At 29.8% G+C, this 14,185-nt stretch overlaps 1 protein-coding gene across 2 annotated transcripts; it reads left to right on the top strand.

Moving 5' to 3' along the window:
* The first annotated feature begins 7,324 nt into the window (after window positions 1–7,324).
* LOC126670787 (putative protease Do-like 14) lies at window positions 7,325–12,529 on the top strand. 2 transcript variants are annotated; one of them, XM_050364613.2, is made up of 11 exons: window positions 7,325–7,630; window positions 7,711–7,851; window positions 8,602–8,741; window positions 8,816–9,117; window positions 9,455–9,515; window positions 9,697–9,827; window positions 10,576–10,696; window positions 11,716–11,808; window positions 11,887–12,011; window positions 12,092–12,142; window positions 12,407–12,529. In XM_050364613.2, exons 1-10 carry the CDS (start codon window positions 7,588–7,590, stop codon window positions 12,123–12,125), a joined length of 1,191 nt encoding a protein of 396 aa, XP_050220570.1. In that variant the 5' UTR covers window positions 7,325–7,587; the 3' UTR covers window positions 12,126–12,142; window positions 12,407–12,529. The 2 variants fall into 2 exon arrangements, with proteins under 2 accessions (XP_050220570.1, XP_050220571.1); XM_050364614.2 differs by having other exon boundaries at window positions 12,092–12,145.
* The last annotated feature ends 1,656 nt before the right edge of the window (window positions 12,530–14,185 follow it).

Raw genomic sequence — 14,185 nt, 5'->3', positions numbered from 1 at the left:
AATAAGGGTTATTTCGTTTTAACGAATTAAACGAATCGTAATCGCGTTTCTATAGTCGTTTTTTGTGACAATTGGATTGGTATATGTGTTAAAATGAAGTGGGAGCATGTCGGGAGTGCCGGCGAGCGGCGAAGCACCCGGAAAATGGATTTTCCGGGAGCTGCCGCGGGTGTGCGAACGCACATCGGACCGCGAACGCACGGGACCTTTCGTGCGCTCGCACAGCCAGCTATCGCGCCTGTTTGAATGTTTTGACCCGTTTAGACATAGATTTCCGACTTCAAGTACGTCGGATATTAAAAGTGAAATACGGACCCCGAAAACGAGAAATTTGGATATCGAACATAACGTGTTCGATTAGGGTTTCTAGATATAAGAAACCTAAGTTTATAAATCGATGAATAAGAGATATATCAAATATCTTGATTAGGTATTAGAGTACGATTAAAGTTAAGAATCGTATTTGAAATACGATTGAATTAACCTAAGTTTATAACATAGGATTTTGATATTAAGCCTACGTTTATGGATTAAACGTACATGAAACTCGACTAATTAACTGACGTATCGACGAGTTATCAAGCCGATGAGCTGGAGTAGCTAAGAGATCGAACAATGCACGGAGCCTACGTGTGCGGGTGATAATAATACAGTTTTGGATAGCGGTCACTATGAGTGGCAAATTTACTTTCGCGTATTATTAGTATAAAAGTTATTTTCTTATATTATGAGTATTGTTATTAAATATCTCGTATCTATATGATTTGATCGTATAAGATGTTTTGTTTAATAGATGTGATTATATGAATGTTGTTGTATTCGTTGTTTTGGAGATAAGTGTCTAATGTGCGGTCCGAAGAGACCAACTACCTATTGGGTGTCAATAGGCTGCATGATCATTAGCGAGTCAGTCTAGAGTACCTGACTTTGTGATTAAGAATTAATATATATTTATGCATGATATGATATGAATTTGATACGAGAGTGAACTCGGCTACGGTGTAGTCTGGAAGTCCCCGTATCTAGTGGGCTGGGCCCACCAGTGGGTTAAACCCACCAGTGAGTTGGACTCACACTTTATAATTTCGATACGAGTGAGAACTCGGCTACGGTGTAGTTTGGAAGTCCCCGTATCTAGTGAGTTGGACTCACACTTTTAAAATTAATAATGTTTGCTTGTATCATAAATTTATATATGTATTAAGCGTGTGACGCTATATTTTGATAATACTATAGGTAACTTGCAAACTCACTCAGTATTTTTCCAAATACTGACCCCTCACTCTGATGTTTGCAGGTAGACAGAGTCGGATCAGACAAACCATCTCCACTGTGCCAGAAGTCATTGGACTTCCACAAGTATGAGTTCTTAGAGCTGCAGTAGTCAGTAGTTGTCAGTGTTAGATAGACGCTTTAACTTTAAATGATATTTTATATTGTAAATTCTGATATGATATTTTAATATCTATAAGTGTATTATTTAAAAGAGTTCTTCCGAAAATGTTTTAATATATATCATATATTATACTTTTATTTGCGAAAAATTATTAGTGGTTTTAGGCTTGCTACGGGTTTCGGAGCTAATATTCCCATTCTCTAGCGCTGGTCTCGGCTCAATAAATTGGGCCGTGACAAAAAGATCAAGAACAAACTAACCAAATATTAAGAAAAAGAGATGATAAAACCTGGAATGAATTGAATTTTGATGCGGAAGATTTAAGAATTGCTCTGTTCTGATTTGAAGTAATTGCTGAGTAAAGAAAAGATTGTGAATTTATGCAGATTGCTTGATTGCTTAGAAAGCTTCAGATTGCTTAGGAAATTTCAGAGATAAATTGCTTTGATACCATAATAGATTTTGAAAGGAAAATATAATTCTCATTAAGTGAAAAACAATTACATATGTTTACAATATGTATAGCTTTATAATTACAGCTATACACTTTTGATTCTGTTACTCTTTAACAGTAACTGACTAACAGAACTTATCAGAAATCTAACTAACTTATTCTGTAACTAACTTATCTAAATAACAGACTTGACTTATTTAAGTCACGTGTTGTATCATCTGATTTCTTCCTTTGCTGAGATTTCTTCATGCCTAAGGTATTAGCTTGATCTTCAAAAATTGATAAACTGAGGTTGAATTTATCTTAACACAACTTAATATGGCTGCCAATAAAACATCATAAATCTAGATCTAAAAATAAGTCTAGCTAAATGACATAAAATTTACAACTTTAAAATTACACCAAGAAATCTTTAGATCGATAAGGATCGTTCGTAGTAAACATCAAGCTGCAAAAATTAAAATTATAAACTAATCTTACAAATAAAAACAGAAGAAAAAAAATCCAAACTTTGTCGGCACCACTTGTTCTAATTGACTTCTATACGAAGAATCACCAAACAATTTGAGTGAATGCAAAACGTCAGATTGTAAATTTTAAGATTTCCCCTGGAAATTAAGAAGAAATATCTTGTAAATTTTTCTATTTGAAAAAGGAACAACTCATTTAGGGTGAATAAAATCCCATAAAGGATAGATGAAACCATGGGGAGGGAGAAATATAGAAGACAAAACACTAACAATACATATTAAAAAAAATTATTTATGACAGAGTTGAGAAATTTAGGGAGTGGAGTGGATGAGGAGGTGATTTTTGGCGAAAAATAGCCAAAAACCAGCTTCCATGGGAGTAGTGAGTGGTGCGGCGCTGTTAGGTTTAGGAGAAGATGTTTAGGTTTTATAGATTATTGTGACAAATATGTTTTAGTGATTCAAGTTTATTTCTTTACGTCAATCTAGTAGTCGTAAATTCTGTCAAGCAAATCACTAGCTCGTTATTTGGTTAAATGTCTCTGAAAATTATTATCGGAAGCTCTAATTTTTTAGCGCTTTTCTATTTGTCCGAAGAAAGGTATCTTCATAAACCATCAAAGATCTACTTCCTCATTGTGATAACCTCATTCTCATACGTCTTCATTGTAACGTAATACAATTTTAGAGTACTATGACACTAAAGGTATCTTCATAAACCATCAAAGATCTACTTATTCAGCTACAACCAACACAAGCATTAATGAAAAAGATCAATTACTTATTCAACCATAATCATACAATGATGCAATTTCAGACTCTGTACCATACACCGTAAAAAATAACCAACTCAAACCCAATACGAATAGCAATGCCTTTTGTCCAGTAAATAGGTTCTGCATCACTTTCAAACATTTTTCCATGTAAAAACTGTTCACTATAATCGATATTAGCACTGGCCAAAATCTTCTAATCGAACTTGTAAAATATAAATAACTAATATTAACATTTGTATTAATATTAATAAGTAACTAAACAATAGAATTAAACTAACTAACTAACTAACTAATTGTAACCATAAATCCAAAATTAATACTAATTAAACTAATTAAATAAAACTAAATAATAAGTCTAATCTAATTAATTTTAATTAACCCAAATAATTAATTTTAAATAAGAATTAAAAAAATTAACTAGCGGCGACTTCCGATGAACGTCGCCGCTAGTGGGGAGACGTTTCCACAAAACGTCCCCCTAGAGTGTGGACTTTTCATGGATCGACACAATTCATGTGTCCGTCCAGAATATTTTTTGAAAAAATAGAACAAAAATAGCTAAAAAAAAGAAATTTTTTTCCCTCGGGAGTTGTTTCGGTATCTTGTTGCTCATTTTCAAACGAATTGAAATCTTAATTAGCCATTACGGTTTCGATATTCAAATGAGGTTGAAACGTAATTTCTTAATGTTTTTGTTAAAAGGGCACTGAGGTAATACTTAGGGGCAAAGAAGGATTATATTATAAAATTATAAAAACAAAGTTTTTAGAAAATATACAGAAATGTGTTGAGGAGTCATTCATTTATGGCTAATCGCATTAAAAAACTTCACCTTTTATCCCCAATTCAATTGCATTCTCACGTTGCAAAACTATAAATTTTGTCCAAATTACGACCTTTCACTTTCAATTGCACCCTCAAATATAAAAATTCTCAGCTTTTGATTTCAATTACACCTTGAAGCATCAACTTGACCTTTTTTCCAATACTTCAAAGTTTAGCAAATATTCTAAATAGTCCTTAATGTTATTATTAAAATAAAAATACAATTTTTCCTAAAAACATTAAAATTAATAGTAATTTAATTAATTTGTAATAATATTATATTGAATTTTTTTTACCTCCGCTCTCGTTAGACCTCAACGTTCTTTTTCCGTAAAACTAACTTAAATTTAATTTAAAATCCACTTTTTTTTAAAAAAATTAATTTCGAACACGGGTTCGTCTTCTTCATGGAGAAGACGATCGGAGAAGGTCGTCTTCTCCATATGGAGAAGACAATGTTTTCTCCATTAGAGAAGATGATATGTTCATCTTTTCTAATGGAGAAGTTTGTCTTCTCTGAGACGAGTGACTACGAAACAGCGATGGTAAAAATAAAAGTTTCGAAATTATTTATTTAGGGATAAAACCGATTTAATATACTGAAATTTATAATTAATAAAAAAAATTAATATTTTTTAACATGATATTATTTATATTAAATAAAAAACAGTATTAAGTTTTATAATTTTTAAAAGAAGTATTTTTTTACTTCAAATATAACATTAAACACTATTTAGAATACATGTTAAAATATAAATTATTAATTTAAATATTTTTCCAGTGAAAAAAGGTCAATTTGATGCTTGAGAATGCAATTGAAAGCGAAAGGTCGTAATTTGGGTAAAATTGGTGGTTTTGCAATGTAAGGGTGCAATTCAATTTGGGTTAAAAAGGTGGGTTTTTTTAAGGGATTAGCCTTCATTTATGCAGTTTTCATCATTCTGTTATGAATTGGTCACTCAAATGTGTTGAGGAGTCATTCATTTATGTATTTCTAATATTACCCCCTGAACTTGGCACAAAATATCAAAAACGTCCAAATTGAGAAAAGTGGACAACTTTTACCTTGAATTTGGCAAAATTGGTACAACCGCACCCCCCCTCTCACTCAAGAGAGTGAAATACACTCTTCGGTTATGTTGGTGTTTTTTTTTCTAATTGGTTTTTGATGGCAAAAGATTTAAAATGATCCTAATTTTTTTAACATTGTATAAATTGATATATAATAATTAAAAAAACAATTTAATTTTAAAACTTTACATATCATATTTATATTAACTAAAAATATAAAGGATCTTTTTGTACTTTTTGCAAAACAAAGTTATTTTTTTTAATTCTGATGAGTAGCTGCGGGAATCTTTCCCGGCGGCTGCTCATCGTCGTCTCTGTCAGAGACGAAGAGCTTCGTCTCCGTTGAAGACGAACCCAGAAATGGAGACGAACCGTCTCTCAGTTCGTCTCCGTCGGAGACGAACTCTCAACGGACACGAATCAGTCGCGGCTGGTGTTTGTTGATGGTTTTGGATGGTGGTTAATGGATTTTGGGTGGTGGTTAATGGATTTTGGGTGGTGTAAAAAACCCGATGGATTTATTATTTTTAAAATTTAGATTAAATATTTAATTAAATTAGATTAATTAGAGTTAAATGTTTAATTAGATTAAGTTAATTAGAGTTAATTATTTAAAATTTTAAATTTTTAAATTTCACTCTCTAATTAAGGTGCTATATCAGTAAAGTGTTTTTGAGCCGGTTTTGTCAAATTCAAAGTAAACATGATCCGATTTTGCTAATTTAATCGTTTTTGATATTTTATATCAAATTCAAGGGATAAAGTGATTCTTCATTCATTTCTCACATCATATTTCATGAAATTATTTGACAAGGAAAAAAGGGGATGGAACAAAAAGGCGTGGACACCATAATAAAAGAATGGCTTAATTTCTTAAAAAACCCCCACCTTTCATTTTTTTTCGTTTATACCCTGATCTTGTAAAAACACCATTTGTACTTAATTTTGGGTTTTTATGTTTCATCCCTACCCAAAAGCATTAAATTGTACTATTTTCATTTGAAAAAGAGTTTAAAACATACTTTTTTCTATTTTTTAAAATACAAATAAATCCTTAAACTTAAAAAATAATCAAATACATCCAAATAATTAATTAATTTTTTTAATTTTATAAAAAAAAATTATTATTATTTTTAATTTTTTTATCGGAAATATTTTAAAAAAAACTAAAAAAAATTAAAAAAATTAAAAACAGAATTCGGAAATATTTTAAAAAAAAATTAATTTTTTTTTGAAGAAGACGGTATTTTTGTACTATTAATAACATTAATATCTAATTAATACATAAGTTAAAAATGAAAGATTGTTTTAAACTCTTTTTCAAATGAAAAGAGTACAATTTAATAGGGGTGGGCATGGACCGGTTAACCGGTCCATGCGGGTGATTTGTAAACCGGTCCATTGTAATACGGTTTTTAAAATTAAAAAGCTAAACCTAAAATTTTAAACGGTTAACCGGTAAATCGGTTAACCATCAAAAAAGGTTTGGTTTTTTAGTTTTGCGGTTTTTAACCATATAACCATTAAAAAAGTTAAAGACAAAAAAGATAAAATTTTAATTTTATTTAATTTTTTAGCAAACAAAAAAAAAACTATAGAAATTTAAATTATATTAAAAATATAAATCGAAACTATCTTATGAATAGTTAAGTCAATGCAAATATTTAAAACTATTATTATTTGCAAATAAAATTTACGAGTAACATTAAAGTTAGGTTTGTATTTTTTGAATTGTTTGTGGTACTGTTCACGTCCACTTTCTACTATTTATAGACTTAAATATTCCTATTTCTGTTAAGTAAATATTTAAATAAGGAAAATAATTTTCTTTTAAAATATTTTCATATATAAATTCTCCTAAAATATATAAATATTCCTAAATAAAATATCTGTCAATATATTTTTATATTTAGATTTTATTGTGTATATTATAAAATCCATATTATTTTATAGATCATAAAATATATCTTATTAATTATTAAAAATATATGAATATATATATAAACCGGTTAACCGATTAACCACAGTTTTTAGAAATCCAAAATCTAAACTTAATCCATTAACCATAAAAACTAAAAATCAAAACCTAAACCTAAACCGTTGGACCAGTTAACTATATTTTTCGGTTCGGTTTTTCGGTTTCGGTTCGGTTAATCGGTTTGACCGGTTTTTTTGCCCACCCCTACAATTTAATATTTTTGACTAGAGATAAAACATAAAAACTCAAAAATGGGTACAAATAGTATTTTACAAAATCAGGGTATAAACGAAAAAAAACAAGGTGGAGGTTTTTTTACAGAATTAAGCCTAAAAGGATATATTAGTCTATTTGTTCAAATTTTGGAGTGCTCCGGCTCCCCCGTTCATACACAGTTACACACAACACTGCTAGTGCTAATCCAATTTTTTTGTAACTGGAACTGCTAACCCTAATAGAAAGCTTAACCTGTAAACCAACATCAAAATTGTGTTATCATTTTGAATTTTCACAGCTTGTTGTTCGAAGAAGTTAGTGACGGAGTGGTAAATTTCAGAAGCAGATTGAGCTTTATTTAGTTCAATCAATCAGTGACATTAGGTCTTACTTATTAATAAATGGCTCCGATCAACTTATGGAGGCTGACGGATGATTATCTGCGTAAGAAGAAGAAATCACATATTATTTTTTACTTTTTTTCTTTGTATATTTGGATTTTACATTTTTGCCTCTGTCTGCAGATCTTTCAGGAAACTCCATCTCTCAAAATTCGTTTCACTCAAGGTTTACTTTTTTGGAGTACAACACTTACACGGACTTAAGCGTAAAAAATGCTGCTTTGGCGGTTGCTCCTTCGGTTGTCAGCATTATCTTTTCTTCAGGTACATACTATTATTGCTGTAGTTTTATTATGCAAATTGAATTCATTGCTTATTTGAAAAGTTTTGTTTTCTCTAAAAGCAGAATTCAGTAGTGTATACTTGTTCATGAACAATAAAGCTGTTGTTCTTAGTGGTACTATCAAAGTTCTGTTATTTAGTTTGTATTAGACTGTCTCGGTGAACATGCTTGCGAGTAAGGATTGGTTGGTCAATCATAGATTTTATTGAACTGGTTGCTAATTTTGAACTTACATAAAAAATTATGGGTTTTCTTTTTGTTTGTGTTTCCCTAATCTAATTGAGCCCATTGAAGTTTTTTCTTCTACCTATGTCTATGGTTTGTCCATTCCTCTATTCTCTAACTATTAAATTCAGGGATACTTGCATCAAAAAGCCTCACCTTTCTTATTTAAGCGCTTTAAGCTTTCATTTTTTTTTGGCAAGTTCTTGCCGGCCATTTCATAATGAACAAAATGATGCCGCATTATGGAATTCAGCTTGAACCTGCTAAAAGAAAAGGAAAGGTTAGGCCATTATTTACCAACTTTCATATGTGGCACCATTGGGATATCTTTTTTGAGTGTTTGAATGAGAATTTTGATTCTAATTTGAATATGAATTTGAAAATTTTAAAACATCATCATATTATCATGAAAGTAACTGTGACACTGCCTCACTTGTGTAAATCGTGTTTCAATCATATTACATTGATAAATTTCAGCTTTTTTTGTTTTCAATCTTCTTTACCAGGGGAGGAGAAATTCTTTTGGGCTTCAGGGGTTGTCATAGAATGTGATAATGTCAATGGTGCATTTGTCTGTGTTATATTGACGTCCGCAAGTCCGCTTAGACTTGATGCCTATAAAAACTGTCTTCCAGGAAAATTCAAGGTTTTTTAAATTTATTTGGATGTAGATTTTGTTTCTCTTTGAGATTAAATTTAAGATCAAGCTCTTTTATTTAGGTTGAAGTCATTTTACCTGGCGGTGATTTATGTTGCGGCGATATTATTGCTTATGATCAACATTTTAATATTTGTGCTATTGAGATTGAATCGACTGCTCCATTACCTACTGCTAATCTAAGGTGTTTAGATGATTCTATCACTTTTGATGGTTCAAGTGGACATTCTTCTCTTGAGAAGAAAACATTTGAGCTTCGTCCACATTCCAACTTATTTAAAGTGTTTCCGGGTGATACATTGGTAGCTTTGGGCCGATTTCATGGTGAATCTTTTGAGATTATGACTGCTCCTGGTAAATTTAGGTGAGATAACGTGCCGCCTTTAATATCTTTTAGAATTACCATTATGATATTCAATATTTGAATCTTAGAGGCAAAAGAAAAAAAATGAATTATAAATTGAAATAGAAAAGAATGTTTTCCATTGGAATATAAATTCTTTTTGCTGTTTTCTTTTTAAGTCACATGCTTTTTTTGTTTTTACACTAGTAAATAATTGAATTTAGTCATATGTGTTTCAATTTAGTTAAGTCAAGAGAATGCAAACTCTTGGAAATCACATTAAGTGTCTCCGATCATAATACAATTTGTAGTTTATTTGAACATTGCAGTCAATAATTTTTGTTTTCTATCTTTGTAGCGTTGAAAGTTGCAGATTAGATTGTGAAGAACTCCTCAGAGTAAATTGCATAACTACTAAGGTAAAAGTTTTCCCTATTTGTTTTACATTAGTACTAATTATGAAATGAATGCATTTCTATGAACAAAAAAGTACATAATATCCATATATGCTGTCTAGTTATGCATAATGGTTGTAACTGTTCTCTTCTAATAAATTTTGTATATGGTCCAAAATATCTTGACATGACTATGTCTTAATAGTGCGGCATTGGGGGACCAATGATTAACCTTTATGGGGAAGTTGTGGGAATTAATTTTTACGCTCAGAACTGTACGCCTTTTCTACCGACAAATGTGGTCTGCAAGTGGTGGGAGCATCTTAAGAGATGCAGGTATGTGCCAATTGTTTTCCTTTAACTATCTAATGAATCTGTTACATGTTTGCCTGGTTCTATTGATTGCACTTGGCTTAGATAAAAGTTGTTAGATACTGAATTTGTTTTTTATATTTTTATAATCTGTATACAAAGATACAATGAAAAGGGAAAGGAAAGGGAAATTGATTGTGTTTGGTTGGAAACTTTAGTTTAATATATTTATTAAGTATTTTTAAATTAGTATCTATGAATCAATTTAGTCATTTATTATAGATGAATGTTCTCTTAAATGCAAGTTGATGAGTAAGTGTACTTATTTGTTAATAAATAAATTTTCTAACTTATGATATATGAAATTCTTATCCTAATCTAATTTGAAAATTTTCACTATTTGTCAACTGGAATGAGTTTAGTCGGAAACATTAAAAGATAAGGCCATAAGGTATAACTAGCTCACTACTTAGCTAATTGTATTCAACTTTTTGTTATTGTTTGTAGAAGGATGAGAGCAGAAATTTGATTCCGCGAGTGCTACCCTCGTTTTGTGTATTATGTTTGTCAGCTAAATATTTCAATTTTTTTTCCTGACGTGTGAAATGGAAGAAAAAGTATTTATTATTTTCTAGCTTACATAGGTTAGTTAAGAGATTAAAATTTAGGGTTGTTCTAACCTCTTTATTGCATTTAGACAATGAATGTCGTTTGACTATTTTTTTAGTGTGTGCTAAATTTTTATGGTGCTTTCATTGTGGAATTTGCATAGGGAATATGATCCACCTTTGCTAGGAATACAAGTAAAAAGGCTTTTTGCAGCTGTGGTGGATAAAGTTGAAAAGATTGTACGGGAGTTTCCGGATATTTCAAATGGCGTTATTGTTGAGAAGGTATTTTCTTCTTCATCATTATATATTCTTTTTGAATAATTTCAAAAGGCTTTATTGTCAAGCCATATAAGAACATGGAAAATTAGTGGTTTGTGTCAGATGTTGTTGCAGCACACTACTGTTTTTTTAGCAGCACACTATTAAATATGTAAAATTTTGTGAATTTGTTGCCTTTACATTCAACTATGCGCTATGTGATTAAAAGTGTACTTGAGTGAAGCTCAGATTTTTCTTGTAAAAAAGAGGCAATTACCAAGATGTTACGGTTTTTTCTTATTTTCAGGTTTTAAATGACTCACTAGATTTAGAAAGGTCAGGTTCACATGATGTCATAATTTAGGATTTTCTTATGATTTTTATTAATATTTGCATCTAGTTTATTGTCTTTAAGTGTGATAATTTCAGTTAAGTGATCTCTTGATAAGATTTTTAGGTGAAAAGTTTCCCGTCTCTAGTTACAATGCATTTATAGTGATCATCTTTTCACCACTTTCTATTATTGCAAAATGATCTCGACTTATTTGATTCAACTACCAGTGCAACCACACCATCCAATTTAGGTGTGTAATGCCTAGGCATAAGAGAAATACATATGGTATGACTCTTTTTGTTTTGCTAGTAAATCTTCAAGGAAGCTGTGTATGAAGAAATTATTGTTAATTTACTGAGAAAAACTGAACAATGTTTATTTGTTACGTAAGTTTTGAATCAATGAACCATATCTGTTTACGGTGGACATCTTGGGTTAAATTGAAACTATCCTGACTCCTTATTGACATGCTTATCTCATACAAACATCCAAAATGTTTTGAAGTAGACAAAATGCAAAGTTGAAGCACAAGCTTCAAAGAGAATGTAAATGAGAACTTTTAAGCTTCAATGAAGAAGAAAAGAGAGCCATGCTTTCACATTCCTAGCACAGCACATAGTTGGACCTTTTCATGATAACAATTTCACTTGAGCAAATGTTGCATTGAATTATGATTGCTTATCTAGTTTATGTTTCAAACTACGCATAGGTTACACCGGGATCGCCTGCTGCACTTGCCGGCATATGTCCGAATGATGTAATAGTTGAACTTGGTGGAAAGGATGTCCGGAGTTGCTTGGAGGTATCGTATATGACCACATCTAGTGCACGCGGTCTGATATGTTGGGTTAATTTCTTTTTCTTTTGTTCTGATTGTCAGTTATTTGAAATGATTTGGGACAAGGCTGGTAAAAGGGTAGACTTGGTTTTGCTGAGAGCAAGCAATAGTGCTCGTTTGGGCTTATCTATGGTAGTTGGTGCCGTCCACGCAGATCAATTACATAGGTAAACACCATCCACATTTCTCCTTTACGTTCATATACATTGCTGTTTTCACCCCTTATTCTTATTTCTTTATTTTATAGCTGGCCACTTCCGGAAGAACGTGACTTATGGTAGATGAATTTTAATTATTACTACCTCCGTTCTTTTTTAATTGTCCATTTAGCCAAATGAATTTGTTTACATTTAGTTGTCCATTTAGAATTTCAAGATAACATTAGCTATTATTTTCCAAATTTAACCCTCCCTAATAAATGACTCTATAACTCAATTTACAAAACATTTATTATATAATAGGGTTATATTAGTATTATTTCTATTATTTAAGACAAAAATCCCACTATCTTAATATGTGCAATTTTGACTAAATGGACAACTAAAAAAGAACGGAGGTAGTATTATTTATATTTATATGTCAATGCTATGTATCTCCAAATCTCGGGAGGGATAAGTTCTATCTTCGACAAAGGTTCATGATTGTTATTAAATTATTAATTAATTGTATCTCTCTGTTATCATTATTAACTAGTAAAATAACCCTCGCTTCGCTTCGGAATTAATTAAATTTAAATTCAAATGAAATATATACAGACATTATGAACATTTCAATTAAAAATAGAGTATATGCACGATTTGTATTTTGTTTTATCAGTAAAATTGACATTATAATTAGGGCTGTACAAAAATAATTCAAACCAATCAAGTCAAACCAATTCAGCCAGATCAAACCAAATATTACGGTTTCAAAGACTACTGGTTTGGCATTGGTTTAATAAATTGAAGTATTTTAATTATTGGTCTGGTTTGTGGTTTAAAAATTATAAACCAAACCAACCAATATATATAAACACATACACATTTTTATTAAATATTATATCTATACTATATATCTATACTATATATAAAAGCACGGATGGGGGGGGAGGGGACAGGCAAATTTACCAAATAATCCTTTCTAATTTGCTATTAAATAAAGGTTTTATAGTCTTTTAATTAATTAATTATCCAATATGTATTATAATTAGATTTCTAATTAGAATATAGTTCTATTGTATAGGAATTGATTGTTCAATTTAATACTGATGCTAAATTATAGGTAGAGCTTAACCTTAAATCTCTCAATCTCAATCTCTTAAAAAATTCTCTGGATTCTCTCCGTCTCATTATTTTTAGGGTTTCATTCTCATATCAAATCTCTAACAATAACCCTTAAACACTCCATAATTATTAATCACCCAGTTTTTTAGGTAACTCTTCTTCTTCATTAATCATATCTAGGGTTCATAATACTTTTGTTTTGAGTTCTTCATTAACTCTTCTTCTTCATTAACTGGGACTAAATTGATTACGGATTGCATAATTTATAATCACTTTTCCTAATTATATTTTACGTTTAATATTAGCTGATAATATAACTTATAAATTTATAGCTATTACTAATTAAGGAAAAATTTAAAATATACTTATTTCATGATCGAAGTTCTATTTAAATAAGGAATTAACTTCTATTTAGAAATTGTTGATAATATAATTTAAATTCTAATAGTTATTACTAATTAAACAAATTAAAATATACTTATTTATCATTAAAAATCGGTATAGTTTTCTAATTCAAAAACTAAAACAACTAAATACAATTATGCATAAATTATATTAGTATAATAATTATAAATAAAGTTTATTAATGTACATTAATTGTAAAAAATATAAAAAAATAATATTTTTTCCTAGCAAATATTGATTATCAATAAAATAAATTAATATAATTATAATTATAATAAAATTGATGCATATATTAATAGGACGAGTCACATTACGAGCCACGTTCGTAGAACGTATGCGAAACTAGTATATATATATAACTTACAAATTATATTTTTAACACTATTTTTTAAAATTGTACTTGATAAAATAATATATTTATTATTTTAAAAATTGTTATAATATTAAAAATGTGAAAAAATTAATATAAAAACTTTATGAAATACTTTTTTTCATTTAGTCTATAATGTTACATGAATAAAAGATTTATTTTTATGATGAAAAAATAATTTTAAATTATTTAAATTTTTATTTTATATGATAAATAAAATAATAATTTCCTGATGGTTTGATCTGGTTTTCAAGAAAAAAATACCAAACCAAATTAAACCTTTTTGCCGGTTCGTCATCAATAT

The sequence above is a fragment of the Mercurialis annua genome, linkage group LG2 (genome assembly GCF_937616625.2).
Source record: "Mercurialis annua linkage group LG2, ddMerAnnu1.2, whole genome shotgun sequence".
NCBI lineage: Eukaryota > Viridiplantae > Streptophyta > Magnoliopsida > Malpighiales > Euphorbiaceae > Mercurialis > Mercurialis annua.
This window is presented reverse-complemented; position numbering and strand designations above follow the sequence as displayed.

Coding starts and splice junctions, on each gene's coding strand:
- LOC126670787 (XM_050364613.2), top strand. CDS start 7,588: ATGGCTCCGATCAACTTATGGAGGCTGACGGATGATTATCTGC. Junction 9,828..10,575: donor GAGCATCTTAAGAGATGCAG/GTATGTGCCAAT, acceptor GAATTTGCATAG/GGAATATGATCCACCTTTGC. Junction 11,809..11,886: donor ATGTCCGGAGTTGCTTGGAG/GTATCGTATATG, acceptor TCTGATTGTCAG/TTATTTGAAATGATTTGGGA.